We start from the raw sequence: 18,328 nt of genomic DNA, 5'->3' as shown, positions 1-18,328 counted from the left end.
ATATATATATATATATATATATATATATATATATATATATATATATATATATAGAGAGAGAGAGAGAGAGAGAGAGAGTTTATGTGATGGTCTTGTATGTTCTTTGCATTTGCAATTGAGACCCTGCCCTTTCGTTGCTGGTTGTTTTCCTTAAACATGTCCCTTTGCATACTTTTTCAAAAGTCACTGCAGGTTTACAGAACAGAGCAAAAAATGTAAATAACAAATTAAATAAATTGGCTGATTTCTGGTGAAAGAAATAGGTTTGGAGGTTAGGAGAGATTTAAGGCAAAATGCTGGATTTGGAGGTTTTCTGGGGTGATTTTTACCCTGAAAAATTAATCTATCTGAATGGAACTGGTGGCTTTGTGAAGTACAGAAGGACTGGAAGTGGGGGGGGGGGACACTGAAAAAGAAATCAGGGCCACATGGAGCCTTCAGATTGTACTTTCCCCACTCCTGGTGCCTAGACAAAGATAATTTTGATATAAGATATTATCTGTATGCCTTTTTCAGTAGATTCAAAGAGAAAGAAGAGATTAACAAAGTGGTACAATTTATAATGATTAAGGAACATAGCATGGACCAACCTGTGCTCCCACAGAACCTCTCCTGCCTTTCAGTCCAGGTCTCCCTGGTAAGCCATCCAGCCCTTTTTCTCCAGAACTTCCTCTGAGACCTGTTTCTCCTGTGTCTCCTTTTGGACCTTCTGGATGCACATATGCTGGAACACCTTTTGATCCCTTACGGCCTTGGTTTCCTGGAAGACCTGGAAGTCCCTAGGACAAATGTTATTAATAAAATCTGTCACAGGTACAGCACTATGGCTGAGTTTGGGAGAAATAATATTTTCCATATGCAAAGTGCATTCTCTCACTGCCAGCTATGACAGGAAAGAGAATCCACATTCACCTAAACTCTGATAATCTCTGGTGTATACTATTAAAAATGCATTATATGTGTATCTGCAAATGGTCCAGAACAGGATTGCAAGCTTGTTAGTGGGAGCTGGCTGTTTTGCCCATGTTGTTATTGTGTTTTATCAGCTGTGCTAACTCCCAGTTCATTTCAGGGCCCAATTTAATCCTTTAATCTTTAAAGCTATAATGGTTTAGGAACAATTTACCTGAAAGACCACTTTCACATAATTACACCCACCTGAACCTTAATATCTGTGTATATCCAGCTCAGATTCTCCTACCAAATATCACTATATTTAGGGAAGAATATTTTGTGCTGTGGCACATGAAATAATAATAATAATAATAATTTCTACTCCACTTCTCTGTTACACACAATCAGAGCAACTTACATAAAAATTCCAACAACAATACCTCAAGTAAATAAACCTACAGTTCCCCCCTTAAAATAACAACTAAACAAACAATGATTAAAATAATCTGTTGAACAGATCATAATTAAAATATCCTAAAATTATCAACAGTGTAGGAAATGTGGGAAAGCCTTCCTAGAAAGTTTTCAAAGAGATAGCTGTGTTACCCTCTGGAAGCCAAGATGACTAATTTCAGGTTGTCATATTTTGGCCACATCATGAAAAGAGATGACTCACTGTTAAAAACAATAATACTAGGAAAGGTGGGGGGCAACAGAAAGAGAGGAAGACCAGAAACCAAATTGATAGACTCAATTAAGGAGGCACAACCATGAGCCTACAGGAGCTAAGCAGGACAGAAGAGGGCAGGAGGGCTTGGAAGTGTCTCGTTCACAGGGTCAGCATGAATTGAAGCCAATTTAAGGACAGTTAACAACATTTTAGTGTGCACTTTTATTGATTTCAACCTTAGTCTTCAGATGCACTGAAGAAGTCTGAAAAGATAGCGAGAAGGGGATTGAACTTCACAAAAGTGAGGAGAAGCTGCAGCAGTTTGCTTTTGCCTACACCTACTGAGAACGGCAAGATGCAACCCCCTTTTCCTCTTCCGCCTACTGAGTTAACTACTGTATTTTCTGGCGTATAAGACTACTTTTTAACCCAGGAAAATCTTCTCAAAAGTCAGGGGTCGTCTTATACGCCGGGTATCATCTTATAGGGCAGGTGCTGAAACTTCCGAGCTGCCGCATATGGTGGGGGGAGCTCAAAAACAGCTGTGGCCACATCCCCACCATATGCAACGATCGTATGAAAGCAACTATCGCTCTGATAGTCTTGGAGTCAGGGAGGGCTGGGCAGGCAGGGAGAGCTGACCAATCCAACAGGCTTTGTGTATAACAAGGTTTCCTGCTAAGTACCTACATGTCATAAGCATTTGAATTAAAATTACCATATTGAAATCAAATCTGATTTTTAAACATTTTTATTTGGTGTGTGTTGGAAGAGGGGTAGTCTTATATGGTGAGTATATGCCAAACGCTATATTTTAACTGGAAAAGTTGGGGGTCGCCTTATACGCCCAGTCGTCTTATATGCCGGAAAATACGGGTACTTTTGCAAATAATAATAATAATAATTATTATTATTATTATTATTATTATTATTTCTTACTCGCCTCTCCCCATGGATCGAGGCAGGGAACACCAATAATTAACAGACATACTACATCAGTTAAAACACATCAATTAAAATACACATCAATTTAAAGGGACATGCATATAATTCAAAAGGACAAGATATACACATATTAAAACAATCCATATTTAAAATTCACAATTTAAAAATCATCTGAGTAAGCCTGCCAGAAGGAACTGGTCTTTAATGCTATTTAGAATTCAGACAGTGAAATCTGTCCAATTTCTTCTGGCAGGTCATTATACAGTCTAGGAGTGACTGAAGAAAATCTCCTCTGACAGTTGCTAACCTAGTCCTGGCTGACTGGACCAAATGTCTACCAGAGGACCTGAGCGCACAGCGGTGATTACATGCAAGAAGGCGATCCTGTAGGTAACCTGGACCCAAACCGTGTAGGGCTTTGAACTTAATAACCAACACTTTGTACCTTGCCCAGAAACTAATTGGCAGAAACTAGAATGATTTTAATACTGGTGTAATGGGATCACTCTTGTATGTTCCAGTAATCCATCTGACTGCCATGTTTTGAACTAGCTGAAGTTTCTGAACTTGGTACAGAAGTAGCCCAATGTACAGCACATTGTAGAAGTCCAGCCTTGAAGTTACCAGGGCATGCACTACCATCTTTATGTTCTCCAGCTCTAAGGAAGGAAGCAGCTGACACATCAATTGAAGTTGGCAGTGAGCACTCCTGGCTATCACATCTGTCTCTACTATCATTTGAAGTGATTGATCCAGAAGTGCTGCTAAGCTGTGAACATATTCTTTCAGGGGAGTGTAACACCATCCAGGACTGGTTGACACACCTCCAAACCCAGGTTAGGACATTTGACAGTAATCACTTCTGTCTTGTCTGGATTCAGTTTCAATTTATTTTTCTTCATCCAGCCCACTGCCTCCTCCAGGAATTCATTCAAAGTAGACATACTCTCCTTAGCTGAGTCTGTTTTTGAAGGCTTTGAGAAATATATTTGGGTGTCATCAGCACCCCGCCCCATATCTCCAGATTATCTCTCCCAGCCATTTCACGTGGATATTGAATAACATCTACAATTCAGTTTACAGGTACTGAAGTAAACTAAGAATAAAGTGTTGTATTTGTTGTTGATGTGTGCCTTCAAGTCATTTCATAGGGTTATGTTGGCAAGTTTTTTCAGAGGGGGTTTCGGGGCTTTTAGTTTATGATCTATGTCTTAATTCTGTTTTAATGTTGTATTTGATTTGTGAGCTGCCCAGAGAACTTATATTATAGGGTAGCTTTATAAACAAAGTAAGTAAAGGACTTTTCCTTGTCAATGGACGGATGCGTTTTTTAATCAAAACCACAAAACTCTGTCTTTCCAGCACAGAAAAATCTATTGCTTAGAGCTGTAATACACACACACACACACACACACACACACACACTAATATAAAAGCAATTTCACCTGGAACTTACTTGAACTCCTGGAGGCCCTTGCTGCCCAGGCGATCCTTGGGCTCCTTTAAGACCAAACTTTCCTCCCACACCTATAAAGGAAACACTATGACTTTGATGACATAGGTTGTGAAAACAGGTTAAAGTAATTGGGAAACTACTTATTGTTGTTGTGTGCCTTCAAGTCATTTCCAACTTATGGCGAAATGAACAAAAACGAACTTGGGGCTTAGAGTGAATGAGTCATCCAAGATCATCCAGTGAATTTCCATGGTTAAGCGGGGAATCAAACTCTGATCTCCAATACCGTAGTCCAATGCTCAAACCACTAGTTGGCTCTTGAGCAAGTATACTGCTATTTATGCAGTTTATCCCAAAGTGGGTACATCTTCATCATCCCTTGTCACCAGCTGTTTTAAACAGATACAGCTATCATCAAAACTGACACTGAAAGCAATAAATTAAAAGATGATTCCAAGTATATTAATATATTTCATTTCTTCATTTCTAATGTGCTAAGGATATAATAAGTATGCTGGCTTCAATAAAAATTTTCATGAGCGGTATCATTCATGTTCAGAAAATTGCGCATCTACTTCTTTAAGTTACTCCATCATAGTACTGCAATAAATTCTTCACATGTGCCAGCAATTTTTCCTTTTTAAACATCTACTATCTTTTATTTATACAGACAATGAATATTTCCCCTCCTCTCTTCCTACATGAAATATTGGTAATTATCTTAAGGTGTACATAACCTTTTCCAAGTGTAGTTACTTGTTTATTTCTACCTGCTTTTCTGCATGTTCTCACTCTGCACCTGACAGAGTAAAGGTTAGAGAAGGAGAGAACACAGAGAAGAGCAAGAATGAAAGTGGGTCTACTTTTACATTTCTCTTTGTGTTAAAAAAAACAAATAAATTAGGGATTTGTTCCTTATTTTTTCTGCATTAGAAATTGTTTTCATAGACAAATATCCTTTTGTTTACATTACCCTTTCAAGCTCACTAAATTAGAAACAATCGCCATGTCTCAACACAGCAAATTTCATAAATAATGTTGTCTCTGATGAAGTGTACTGTGTTGCCCGTCTGAAACTGTCACCAATCAATTTTAACACCAAGCATACTGATAGCAGAGCACAGGATTAGAACAGTGGGTTGTAAAGCATATACCTGTATTTATTTTAACGATGTTTATAATGGTAGACTTTGTCAGTAGAAGGTAAAATTATTATTATTATTATTATTATTATTATTATTATTATTATTATTATTATTATTAACCATTATTATTATTATTATTATTAACCTTTATTTATGAAGCACTGTAAATTTACACAGCGCTGTACATGCAGTCTTTTTAGTTAGACGGATCCCTGCCCTCGGGCTTACAATCTAAAAAGACATGACACAGAAGGAGAAGGGAGTGGTGGAGGGAAAGGGTAAGAGGTCCAGTAGTTCTTCTCTACCTCCGAGGCCTGGATCAGGGGAGATGGACTGGAGGGAGGGCTTGGGTTCTTAATGGATGGTTAATCATCCATATTCTATAAACTGCAAGTTTCAATCTCTACTTTCCTCTTCGAAACTATTTTCACCTTCTTCCTAGTCCACTCCCAAATGTTGGCATATCATAGTAATATTTAGAGACTACCACCATCTTTTACCTTTAACTCCTTGAGGGCCCTCTGCTCCAGGAACACCAGGAAGGCCAGGTGATCCCGTAATGTAGGTGCACTGGTTACATGGGCCTGCTTCTTCACCTGTAATAGAATTATTCCTTTGTTAATGGCAGATTACTGTTGCCTCAAAATCACAAGTGTTTCAGGAAAGCTTATGTACTTATCATCCAAAAGGATAAAGTGAAATCATATTGGTTTATCTGACACACACACACACCCGAGCATGAACTTTGGCTCAGCAGTATAGTAACTCTCAGGAGCAGACAATGAGCTAATTTTTTCCTAAACAATAATCTTTTCCAATGAATATTAGAAAATCTATCAGTTTGATCCATGGTAAAGGCTTTTGTTCACTGCCTTGGTGGCCACAAATTTAATAGAACTAGAATATGTATGCACAAGCAAAACGACTGACCTTTTGCTCCGTTATCTCCTGAAAGGCCCGGAGGCCCCACGCATCCTGGACTTCCTGGGGTTCCTTGTGGACCTCTTTCAAAAGTTATTGTACCTGTTTACAGGTGAGATGGAGAGGAGGAAAACAGAGCTCTATATCTTGCTTGTAAAAGTACTGATAGCCATTTAGGATTTGTTTAGGGCCTCCCTTTTAATAGGACTAATCATAAGAATGTACTGTATGTTATAAAAATACCAAAACATTTGCAGGTTATTCCTAATATTATGGAAGAATAAGGAATGCCAGATAATGAGTAAGAGCATAAATGAAAATAGGGCATGGGCTTTGTAAATAGATTACAATCTGATATAGTTTATCAAATGTCACCATATTTCTTGTTTCTTATTTACAAGGAAGACAGCAATGGCAGCAGTAGGGGCTGCTGCTCTTTCCTAGAAAAGGACTGCTGAAGTAACTCCAAAGCAGCACTTGTATGTCCTGGAGCTGTTCTGCCTATACACACACACACAAGCAACTACACAGGGATGCTGTTCTTACCTGGTTGTCCTGAACGACCTGGTGATCCTGGTGGGCCAGGCTGTCCTGGAGTTCCAGGAGGTCCTGGTGGTCCAATAGCATTCATACCAGGTTGTCCTCTATCTCCCTTTCTTCCTTTGAGACCAGGAGAGCCTGGGAAACCTCTTGGACCAGGTCTCGAAATACCTAATAGAAGATTTGATTGGTAAAGGTATTCCCTTGACATGAATGTCTAGTCATAACCACCTGTAGGGACAGTGCTTATTTCTGTTACTAAGCCAAAGAGCCAGCATTGTCCAAAGACAACTCCACCTTCCTATGGCCAGCATGACTGCACAGAATGCCATTACCTTCCCAAAGAAGTAATACCTATTTATCTACTCACATTTGCGCATTTGGATGTGAGGGCAATCTGGCTGCAACATCTGTCACCCCATTGATCGCCAGGGGTGATTTGGCTGATCTGGCTTGCATTTGCCTGATTTCCAACTGCTAGGTTGGCAGAAGCTGGGACTAGTGACATGAGTTCACTCCATCATGAAGCACTTGGGCCTCGAACTGCCAACCTTCTGATCTTATGACCTCAGAAGTGGCATCTTAACCACTAAGCCACCACATCCCATTTGATTGTTGCAATGTGTTAAGATTGTGTTCTACATCTATTATTGTTTCCTATATAAGTGTTTCAATCAGTTTAGAAGGATTTATTTCAATAAGAATGAAGTGGCACAGAAAGAGATTCCACCTAAAAGTTAGAAAGCATTTCTTTAATGTTAGAGCCATTCACTTGTTGACCCTTCCAAATCTGAGATTCTATCATTCTATGAGAATGTCTTCTAGTACAGAGTGATGGTGTGGTGTTAGTAATAGTTGTCTCATTTGAGTATTTTTTTTCTCATTCTGGTACAATACATACCTGGCCTACCAATGGCACCAATGAGACCCTGTGGCCCTGCAAAAACAACATATTAATTACACATCTACCTTATGTTCACACTATTTTAAGTTTTCAGTTTTAATTCCTCTTTTCTAACAATATTCATGTGCTCTTTAGCTATCTCAGACTAACAGTTTGTAAAACCTATTTTAAAAAGTTATTTTAGTCTGTTCCTAAATAATGTTTTTACAGTACTTGTTTTATTTTCACTGTACATTGCCTTGGGAGCCCTGGCAGGCTGAGAGGTGACAGACTAAAAAAAAGGAACCCTTAACCCACCCACCCTCACAATTCCAGTAGATGGCTATGTAACCCCTGTGAACAATTGGTGTGGCCAAATGGGTGGATAATGCTTATAGAAGGGGCGATACTTATCAATTCAGCTTAGAGAGAAAGCTGGAAGGAACAGGAGGTGTGTTTGCCTGTGAATTAGGGCTTTGAGGGTGCTTACAGTAACTGCTGAGCAAGCTACGTAAACCACTGTAATTGTGTTTGAAGGGTTCATTTATAACTGCTCCCAAAAGATCCAAAGGAAGTGCTGTTATATGGGTTATATGGGTTAGGTCCATACTATCTGAAAGCCTGTATATCCCTATATGAGCCTACCCAAGTCTTACAAATAATAATAATAATAATAATAATAATAATAATAATAATAATAATGGAAGGAGGCTTTCTTTCTGTCCAAGGACATGGCTTTCTTGGTGCTTTTTCCTAGGCTATGGAATTTCCTCCTAAGGAGGTTCAGCTGACCCCCCAATCTGCTGTCTTTTCATCAGCAGGTAAATACCTTGCTATTTAAACAGGCCTTCAGCATTTAATTGGTTGGGGCAGAAGGATGATAATGGGTATGGTGTATATTTTTTATATGTAATATATCTTAAATATGTTTTTTATTGTTTCAGATTAATATTTTAATTGGAATGGTTGTTTAATACTTTTTGAACACTTGTATTACATACTGTATTAGCTATTTTTGTTGAACATATATGGTAAGTCTATTTGGGTCCCACCTTGTGAGTATGGTGGGATATAAATAAAATAAGGAAGTGGGTGCCAATTTTGTATCACTTCCTTGGGTTCTATGGGGCAAGTTTATGAATTTTAAACACATTTTAAATTTACTGTAGCTGCAATAATGCAACATATTCTGAAATGAACAGGTGTACCATCTTCCAAAATTACATGCACCCCACAAAACACCAGCACCAAAGTTTTTTGTGGTTTTTTTGGGCTATGTGGCCATGTTCTAGCAGATTTTCTTTTTGACGTTTCGCCAGCATCTGTGGCTGGCATTTCTCCGAAGATGCTGGCGAAACGTCAGAAAGAAACTCTGCTAGAACATGGCCACAAAGCCCGAAAAACCCACAAAAAACTATGGATGCCGGCCATGAAAGCCTTCGACTTTACACCAGCACCAAACTTTTCTGCAGGAAACTCCAAACTCAACTGGTAAATACAGACTCTTCCTAACGGTTTCCACACCACAGGGTCAAAACAATAATCCACTGCAGTTATAGCTATTCAAAAGTAAATCACACTAAATTACTAAGAATGTTTCCTGTCATCAACATGAATGTTATGACCTAAACCCACCTTTTCCTTGAGTTAACCCCAGCCTTTTAATTTCGAAGCAATTCCATTAATATTTTATTATTTTATTTATTAAGGTAATTATACTCTGCTCGTAAGCATGTCTAATTTCAGTTTGAATGGGGGGGAAAAGGAAAAATCCTATGTATTTGAAAACAGCAAAAATTAAACACAGAAAATCCAGCACCAGAGCAGAAGTTAAATCTATTATCTTTTTATTTATTGCTTTTCCCCTAGCATTGGAAGTCAAGGTGGCTTGCAAACATTAAAACTGATACAATTAAAAGCTAGGTTCAATAAAAATGTATAGAAATTAATAATATAATTAAACAGAAAATAGAATTAAAATCAATTTTAAAACACACCAACTAAAAAGCAAGAAATAAGAGAAGTACTGCACAATTATTAAAAGTCTGCTCCTAAACAGTTTTATTGTTTCTGTTCGAACATGATCTTTATCTGCTGTTGGAAGGATACCACACAGACATCTACACAAGGCATTCCAGAGAGGGTATTCCAGAGCCTAGGAGCAGTCATCTAAGAAGTCCTTATCCTACATTTCCACCAGATGAGGTGGGGCAGAAAGGAGGTTCAATCTTGAAGAACTCCAAAGCTAGGCAAGTTTGTATGAAAACATGTTGTCCTGCAAATAACCTGAACCAAAGTCATAAAGGCATTTATAGGTCATTACCAGCACTTTGGGTTATATCTGAAAGTAATACAATAGGCAACCTGAAGAACTTTTCATCTAAATTCTATTTCATTTTGGTCCAAGTTATTTGAAGCATTGTATCTTTCTATATGAGCCTGCCCATGTCCCAAGATTTCTCTAGTTCCCCCAGGTCCTTCTCTCTATTTCACCATCTTCACAGGTACATCTGGTGAAAACACAGGAAAGGGCCTTTTGCGTAGTTGCTCCTAAGCTCCAGAACGCTCTTCCTAGAGAACTTAGAATGGTGCCCTCCTTGCTATCCTTCCCTAAACAGGTGAAAAGCTTTTTTGCTTCAGCAAGCCTTTAAGGGTTGGTTGTTCAGGGGGGAAGGGTCTTTCATGTACTATGCTATTTATATTTGTTGTTCTTTTTAATGGTTTGTTTTTAACTGCTTCTAATTTCATTGATAGTTTAATTGTATTTTTAACTTTTGTATAATGTACATTTTAGCTGTATCTGGTTTAACTTTTGTAAATCACTCTGAGTTCCAGACTGGGGAAAAAGTGAGATATTTTTCATCACTATTATCATTATTCATGTTCATCTCCTAAGATGGTAACAAGCCATAAGGCAGTGGTAGAATGCACATCTTAAATGAAAGAAAGTCCAATGTGTAATCCCTGGCTTTTCCAGATAGGTCTGCAACTGCCTGAAGTATATGTATTATGTAAGGCACTCATATCTCCTCTCAATCTACCAAGGTCTCCAAGACAATGTACAACAGGTAAAAACAATATTTTAAATACATAAATAAAAACATGTGAAAGCAGACTAAAACTCCCCTTTAAAACAGTTTTAAAATAACAGCAAACTAAAAAAAAGCCAAAGCTGTCACATCTAACATTAAGAACCAAAGGTCAAGTGAAATAGCATACAGTACAACCTCTGTATCTGCAGGACCAGTATCCACAGTTTCATTACCCATGATCATGGCGACAGGGTCCTTCCTCCCCTTTTGCTAATCTTCTTCTTTGCAGCAGGCTGCTGGCTTCCACAGAGCCCAAGTGATGGAGCATCTTCAGAAGAAGGAGAGGGCAATGGGGGACCAGGCTCCTCGCACTGAGATCTCAAAAGCAGCCCCTTTCCAGGTGCTCTGCTGAAGTGGACAAATTGTTTCTTTGGCTGAGTGAAGGGAGACAAGCTGCTTTCCCTTCTCTCAGCTCAAGGGGAAAAAACTTCTTCAGCTGAGAGAAGTGGGGCAGCCTAGGAAAGCCAGTAATATCACTTGCAGTTTTAGGTATGTAACTGTGCAAGGTCCTGAAACATATCCCACAAGAATAGGGGGGGGGGTCATATTCTAGTCTTAGCTGCTCTTCAGAAAATCAGAAGGGATGAAGTTGGCCTGATTTCTCTTGAGAGGGAATTCCACAGTCACGATGCTGCTACAGAAAAAAGCCCTCCCACATGTACATATCAACCTACAAGAAATGTGTTTCCAAGCTGAGAAAAGGCTCTGGGGAACAGAACAATTAGTTAACCACCAAACTGAATGCAAACAATTTATTCTCTATTACTATTCAACAAGGAAGCAGCTTGATAAATCATTTACATCTGATAAATTGCTGCTGTGTAATGTATATTTCAAGCTACTATCAGGTTAGCTGCTCTGAAACATGAAATACAATGCATTGACCTGTATGTGATGTACTCCATAATTTCCATCTCTACCTTCTTCCTCAAACTACACCATTTCCCTCAGAAGCTTCTTCCAAGTGTTGGAAGTACAGTAGATGCCTGCCATTTTATTTTAACCTGGTGATGGTCACTCACCAGGTGCTCCAGGCTGGCCTTTAAGTCCTGGCAGTCCTAAGTAGCCCTTATTTCCTTTTTCACCAGGCATTTCATCATAATACTCTGTCTTAAATAAAAGAGCAAGAGAAAGGTAAAAAAGGGTGAGGAAATGAACAACAATGAAGAGAAGAGAACTGCAGCTAGTAGCAAAAGCATAGAATGTGCAAATTATAACTGTACAATGACTCACTTTCCACTTATCAATATTCTAAAATGATTGGCAGCTCATTTGTACATTGGTTTTCCTTATGTGAATTGATTCCAGGTAAAGGAAGCAATCAAACAACAAACCACACTTAAATGTATTTTAGCTACATGTCTAGAAGCAGGCCTCTCACATTGAACAGCACTTTGTTACTGTGTACTTTCTATTAATTTAAATACGTTTAAAATTAAATATTGAGGCATACTTACTGGACCCTGAATTCCTTGATGGCCAGCTTCACCTTTTATCCCCTGTATTAGAAAATGAAAATTGTTTTGTTGAAATAAACATGACAAATGTGGTAACTTTTCAAATTCAACAAGAAGATGAAAGCCACTGATGGATGTAAAATCAGGGACCACTTCGGCTATACTTTAAAAATGATTGGATAAGTACTTACAATCTTAATTAATAACAAATCTAAATTTAAATAATATCTGCACACTTCTGCCTTGATAAATGTTTTGTCTCAGGTACTGCCTATACTTTCCACAGTTTCTTCTACCTCTTTGGTTTCCCATCTCTTTCTCAGGGACTAAACTTTGCAATGACTTACTACTATCCACTCTATTAATCAAACCTGTGAGGACATTCTTGTGATCCTTTTTCCTATCATAGGTCTTGATGGTTATCAGCTTTATAAAGCCTAGAACGAAGAATACTTTTCTAAGCCAAGTACAGAATAGATAAGCAGAGTCAAGAGATTCATTTATATTTCAATGTCATTTTACATTCTTCTTGTAAGCCACCTAAAGCCTTGGACAGATGCAATAAAATAGGTAAATAAAATTATTTCTATTTTCTAGATATCTACCTATTATTAAAATTTGTATTTCTTTGTTCCCACATTGGTAATGGAAGTCTGACTGAACGTATGATAATGTGCTTTTCAACACTGGTTGACAAAAAGAAAAAAAAAGCAAAAAAAGCAAAAAGCAAAAGCAAAACACAATTTATAAAAACTGAAACAGATCTTGTTTATTTATTTTTTTACCTTTGGACCATATTGTCCAGGCAATCCTGGGAAACCCTGTTCTCCTTTTTCTCCCTGTATTGACACAATATATATTATAATGTGATTAACACTTTCATAGGGCAAGATTGCAACACCGATTACTAATTTGTGATGTTCTGAAAAATCTGCAATCCTGCTAGGAACTGAGGTAAATTGAACTTTTTCTTCCATTTATATTGGCTTAAATCAATTAGCTATTCCAAACCAGAGTAGACCACTTCAATAAATTAATGGAGTTTACATACGTGTTACTATCCCACTTGAAGGTTTACTACAGGTGTGACTATATGAAGCCAAGAAGATTCCACCTAAGCATTATTAATGAGTTTTATCTTTTCCCAAAATGGATGCCAGTAACATTTTTCAACAGATTCAGCAGAAATCAAATGAGGGAAAAATTAATGTTGGCACAAAACCAAAATGAACCCAATGTTTGACTAGTTTAAAATTGCTAGAACATTTTTGCTCTTTGGCTGGTATATTTCATTATTATTATTATTATTATTATTATTATTATTATTATTATTCAGGCTAGCTGGACACTGGTGAAAATCAGTTTCTGAAACATTGCATGAATCTACGTGTGGCATATGATCTGTGGAAAGTGGAGGAGAAAGAACTCAAGCAAAAGGAAGTGAGGGATACCCAAGATATTTCAAGAAAGAGTTTTAGTGCAAACCTGGGAGAATGCAGGTTAAACCAAAACAAAAAGAACTGGAAACTCTCAATACTTCCAGAGACTTTTTCCCATTCTGGATGAGACCTTAGACTACTTTTTTGGGATTACAAAACCAAATGCAACCTATTTTGATGTTATATTGGAATCATTATTAAACTAGTTACCTCTCTATATCTACCTACAACTTCAAAGTGATCCATTAGACTTCCAGTAGCAGAATGAGACTGTCAAAATACAATGGGACCTCAGTATCTGCAGACTTGCCATCCGCAGATTTGAGCATCTGCAAACAGCAAGCCCACTTTGTCTCCAATGGTGGTGCATACACGTAGCCATACAGCCATTATGGACAGCTCCCATTGTTCCTAAAGGAGGTATGTGCATGTGGCCACATGGCCATTAGGGACAATGGGACTTCACCTGAAGTCTTGCTGTTCTTAATGGCAGCATGGGGACAACGGATCTTGAGCATCTGCAGATTTTGGTATTCATGAGGGAGGGGTCTAGAATACTGATGTCCCACTGTAAAGGGTGAAATGGATTTAACACTAATTCAATATATAATATTTAAACATACAAAAATTGGATTTGCTTTGTGTCATTCAACAGTCCTGACTTGCTGGTTTTGTTCTGAACTGTAGAATACCGAACATCAGCACCATTTTTTCTTCGAGAACAATCTCCATGCCAAAAGTTTCATGGAGGGAGGGGAATCTGGGCTCTGCTTTTGCCTCAGCATGTACCCCTCCTCCAAAAATTTAGATAGGATAAGAAGCACACTACCATTCCATTCTGCCAACAGGCCACAATCTTTTCAAGTCTAAACTGTTCTGACCAACACTATGCATTTGTACTACTAATTATGTACTGTACAATATAAACCAGTTTAAAGATTTTCATACTACCTGTAAGCCAGAGGGACCAGGAGGCCCATCTTTTCCAGGCCTACCCTGATACACAAAAAAAGAAATTAAAAGAGAAAGCAATAACTTAATATTAAACTTGTTAGAATATTGTCATTGAACACAACTGAGTAATTATATTTATATTTGTTGTTGTGTGCCTTCAAGCCATTTCTAACTTATGATGACCCGAAAGTGAATCTATCACAGTGTTTTCTGGGGCTGAGAGTGTCAGTGGGTTTCCATGGCCAAAAGCATATTCAAACTCTGGTCTCCCTGAGTCGTAGTCCAACATTATAACCAACCCACCACATTGGCTCTAATTTTTATATAGTTCTTCAATAATATAACATATTGATTCAGAAAAAGCATATTTAATAAAGATAATATGTGGAAGTTACAATCCAATGTTCTTGGGTTGCATTCATAAAAACAAATCTAATCAAATGCCATTTGGATTTGATAATCATAAAATACATTTTCAAATTATGCAACTTAAACTGAATTTTCTGGGATCTAAAAAAGTTTCTACAACACCATATCCTCCAACTTTTTCACAGATGAAAACTGGGAAACCATGTGGCCAAGCAACATCAGAGTGTGCTCAAGATTTCAAATGTTATTAATTAGAAATAACAGATAATTTAGAAGAGGCTGGAGCAGTTTGCTTTTGACTGACCCTGCACCAAGATTCTTCCCTCCTCTTCTTTTCCACCACCTGAGTTAATAGAGTGCAAACTACCTTTGAATTCTGAACTCAATTTGCAGCAATGGAAGTAAGCCAAGGACAAAGGAAGAAAGTGGGAAGAAAGAAAACCCATGGTATTTTAAAAGGAGCTGGAAAAAGTGAGAAAGCAAAAGATTAATCGGGACTGTCCCTGCCAACCTGGGACAGATAAAGGATATGCTACACTAGATAGCTTCCAGGGAAAAACCTGTTCAATCAAACAAAAATGGTTACACACCTGAGGTCCTGGGTCTCCTGGATCTCCTTTTACACTTCGAAAATCACCAGGCAAACCCTGGAACACAAATTTCCTTCTACATTTTTTTTTTAAAAAATAACATCCAGGTTGCTATACTGAACATGCAGTAAAGATCTTGTTAGAATATTTTAACATACAATATCAGAGTAAAGCTGCTAGTAATGGGTTTCTCGATTAAAGGAAGGAAAGAAGCAAGCAAGCAAGCAAACTGTCAGAATGGAAGGGCAATACACACACACACACATATATTGCCCTTCTCATTCTGACTGTATTGATTTTAGTGTGTGTGTGTGTGTGTGTGTGTGTGTGTGTGTGTGTGTGTATATATATATATATATATATATATATATATATATATATATCATCCCCCACCCCCATTACCCTCTCTCCTGCCCTTAGTGCTATAAGCCAGGTTTGAGGGAATCTCTCAGTAAGGGGTTTTCTAGTGGACCCCATCTTACATCAGTGGGTTTACGTGACAGCATAGAGGTTCTCTTCAAGTTTCTCAGAATCCCACAGAGCAAACATAAATTCAGTGTATCACGGGAAATTAAAATGTGGTTTGCAGACCCCAACATCATTCATTGCCAGTGGGCCCTACCTGCAACTGCTCAACGAATTTGGGTACTGCCTGGGCAATGGGGATACATATGACAAACCCACCCACCCATCTGCTTTTCAGCTTGCAAGGAAAAAGAAATGGAATACTTCCGGTTAGGATTATTTAAGCAAAAATATGGATGTATTGATTAGAGACATAGACAAGGTGTACATTTGGTCAGGCAAAATGTGCACTGAAGGAAGAGATAAGCTTGAAGAATATTTCAATATCTAGCTCATAGCAGGAGTCTGAAAGACTGATTTCAATGCCACTTACCGATGCTCCTGTTGGTCCAGGGGGTCCTGGAGAACCCATGTCTCCTTTGTCACCTTTTAATTCCTGTCACAGAAACATCAAAGTGTAAAATCAATACATCTTAATTGAATAAATACAAAAAGGACGTCTGTATTTTTCAATAAATGTAATAATTGTAAAATCACGGCCCCATCAAAGAATACAGTACATGACCAAGCACCAACTAAAACAACACAACACAAAAACTATAACTAAACCAAACCAGCCTATAATTAAACTAAACCACAAAAACTAACCAGCCACCCATGAAAGATGTTTTGGTTTTTGGAATATCTTGGATTTTTCAATTCCAGATAAGGGAGACTCAGTCTGTATATACTAACGAGAAAAAGGTGTCAGTAGGCTCAGGAAAAGCCCAAGATTTTCAAAAGTACAAAAAATATTTAGGAAAAACTCCCAGCTGAGGTGGGTGGGGAGGCCACATAATTGCTGTGTCCATGTCTTGAAAGACACTATCTGAAAACTGGAAAAGTGGAATGAGAGATGTAATGGAGTACTGTTGATAACAGCATGCCTTACTCATTGCAACATTAAACAGAAACAGCCCAAAATTATAACATTTTGTTGCAGGTCCAACTTGTTGCCCCTTATCACAGAGCTTGCTTCATGTACAAGAGCAATATGAATGTCGAACACTGATTTTCATGGACTACAGTGTCTTACATTTTTTACTACTGGCTCCTTCCTTGCTATTATATTGGTGGCCTGATAATCTGGAACGCTTGATGAATTCTGTCTTTGCAAATTCCTACACAAACTGATATGATGCATATGTTGCACAGAATTGGTAATCTGGAGGCTGGGTCTTTGCTATTTTTGGACTTTTGCATTTCCTGAGTATTCTGACATAGTCTTCATCTCCAAAATAAAAAAAAATGTAAAACATAGAATCAACATAGCCTCACAAATGTGTATTTTGTGAGGAAGTACATATACAAATATGTATAAGCAGAATTTTTGTTCAGATTTTTAAAAGGAAGATCAATTTGAAAATAGACTGGATTTATAAGTGCACAAAATCAACTGACTTGGATATAGGTTGGGCCACATATCTCTAGACAGGCTACACAGGGAGTAGCAAATGTTTGTTATTGTTGTGTGCCTTCAAGTCATTTCTGACTTACACAACTCTGAGGTGAATCTATCATGGGGTTTTCTTAGCAAAATTTATGCAAAAGTAGTTTGCCATTGCCTTCCCTTGAGGATAAGAGCATGTGACTTGCCTAAGGTCACCCAATGGGTTTTAGGGCTGAGTGAGCCCTGGTCTCTAGAGTCCAACACCAAAAATACTATTTCATGTATCTATATCTATAAGTTAGGATTATTTGTGTCAAGTTGGTTTTGACTTATGGCAACATTGTGAATGAGAGACCTCCATGAGCCCTAGTCATCAACAGCCATGCTCAGGTCTCACAAATTCAGGGCTGTGGCTTTCAATCCACCTGTAATGTGGCCCTCTTCTTTTCTTTTTGCTTTCCAGTATACCAAATATTATCATGTTTTCCAAAGAATCATGGCTTCTCATGTATGTAAGCCTAACTTTAGTCACTCTGACTTCAAGCCAGAGTTCAGTCTTGATTTGTTCTTGGACTCATTTATTCATCTTTTTGGCAGTCCATGTCATTCATAGAACTCCACCACTACATTTTGAATGAGAAGATTCTCTTCAATATCTATATTATTCACATCAGCTATATAAGACCGTTAGACTTATATTTGTTCTTATACTGGTACCGTTGCATTATCTGCTCGAGTTAGTGTTACGATGACTGTTCCTGTTGGTCCAGGAGGGCCCATTAGTCCACTGTCACCCTGTAATTAAAAAGAAATAACATACCAGTTATTGAGAATTATTTTCATATATGATTACAAAAGCTAGGGTTATATAGGCCTGTTACAGACTGCCAAAATAAAGCTGTTTCAGGTCTCTTTGGAGTTATGCTATTTAAATGATGCATGCATCCTAAGAATCTAGAAGCTGCACCAAAGCTGCACTCCAGTGCTTAGGAATGGAGTGTGGCTTTGGTGTGACCTCC

The 18,328-nt window shown here is 38.0% G+C and overlaps 1 protein-coding gene across 1 annotated transcript in view; it reads right to left on the bottom strand.

Moving 5' to 3' along the window:
- COL4A3 (collagen type IV alpha 3 chain) overlaps window positions 1-18,328 on the bottom strand; it is a 114,339-nt gene that overhangs the window by 45,153 nt on the left and 50,858 nt on the right. Inside the window, exons 13-25 of the mRNA XM_042460066.1 lie at window positions 18,027-18,104; window positions 16,254-16,316; window positions 15,356-15,412; window positions 14,394-14,438; window positions 12,789-12,842; window positions 12,004-12,045; window positions 11,569-11,656; window positions 7,473-7,508; window positions 6,578-6,742; window positions 6,041-6,133; window positions 5,611-5,706; window positions 3,966-4,036; window positions 591-779 (exon numbers count right to left, since the gene is read on the bottom strand). Coding sequence (XP_042316000.1) covers window positions 591-779; window positions 3,966-4,036; window positions 5,611-5,706; window positions 6,041-6,133; window positions 6,578-6,742; window positions 7,473-7,508; window positions 11,569-11,656; window positions 12,004-12,045; window positions 12,789-12,842; window positions 14,394-14,438; window positions 15,356-15,412; window positions 16,254-16,316; window positions 18,027-18,104 — 1,077 coding nt within the window. The remainder of the gene's footprint in view (window positions 1-590; window positions 780-3,965; window positions 4,037-5,610; window positions 5,707-6,040; window positions 6,134-6,577; window positions 6,743-7,472; window positions 7,509-11,568; window positions 11,657-12,003; window positions 12,046-12,788; window positions 12,843-14,393; window positions 14,439-15,355; window positions 15,413-16,253; window positions 16,317-18,026; window positions 18,105-18,328) is intronic.

Source organism: Sceloporus undulatus, chromosome 3 (assembly GCF_019175285.1).
Source record: "Sceloporus undulatus isolate JIND9_A2432 ecotype Alabama chromosome 3, SceUnd_v1.1, whole genome shotgun sequence".
In the NCBI taxonomy this organism is placed as follows: Eukaryota; Metazoa; Chordata; class Lepidosauria; order Squamata; family Phrynosomatidae; genus Sceloporus; species Sceloporus undulatus.
Note: the sequence above shows the minus strand (reverse complement) of the source record. Positions and strands in the feature narration are given on the sequence as shown.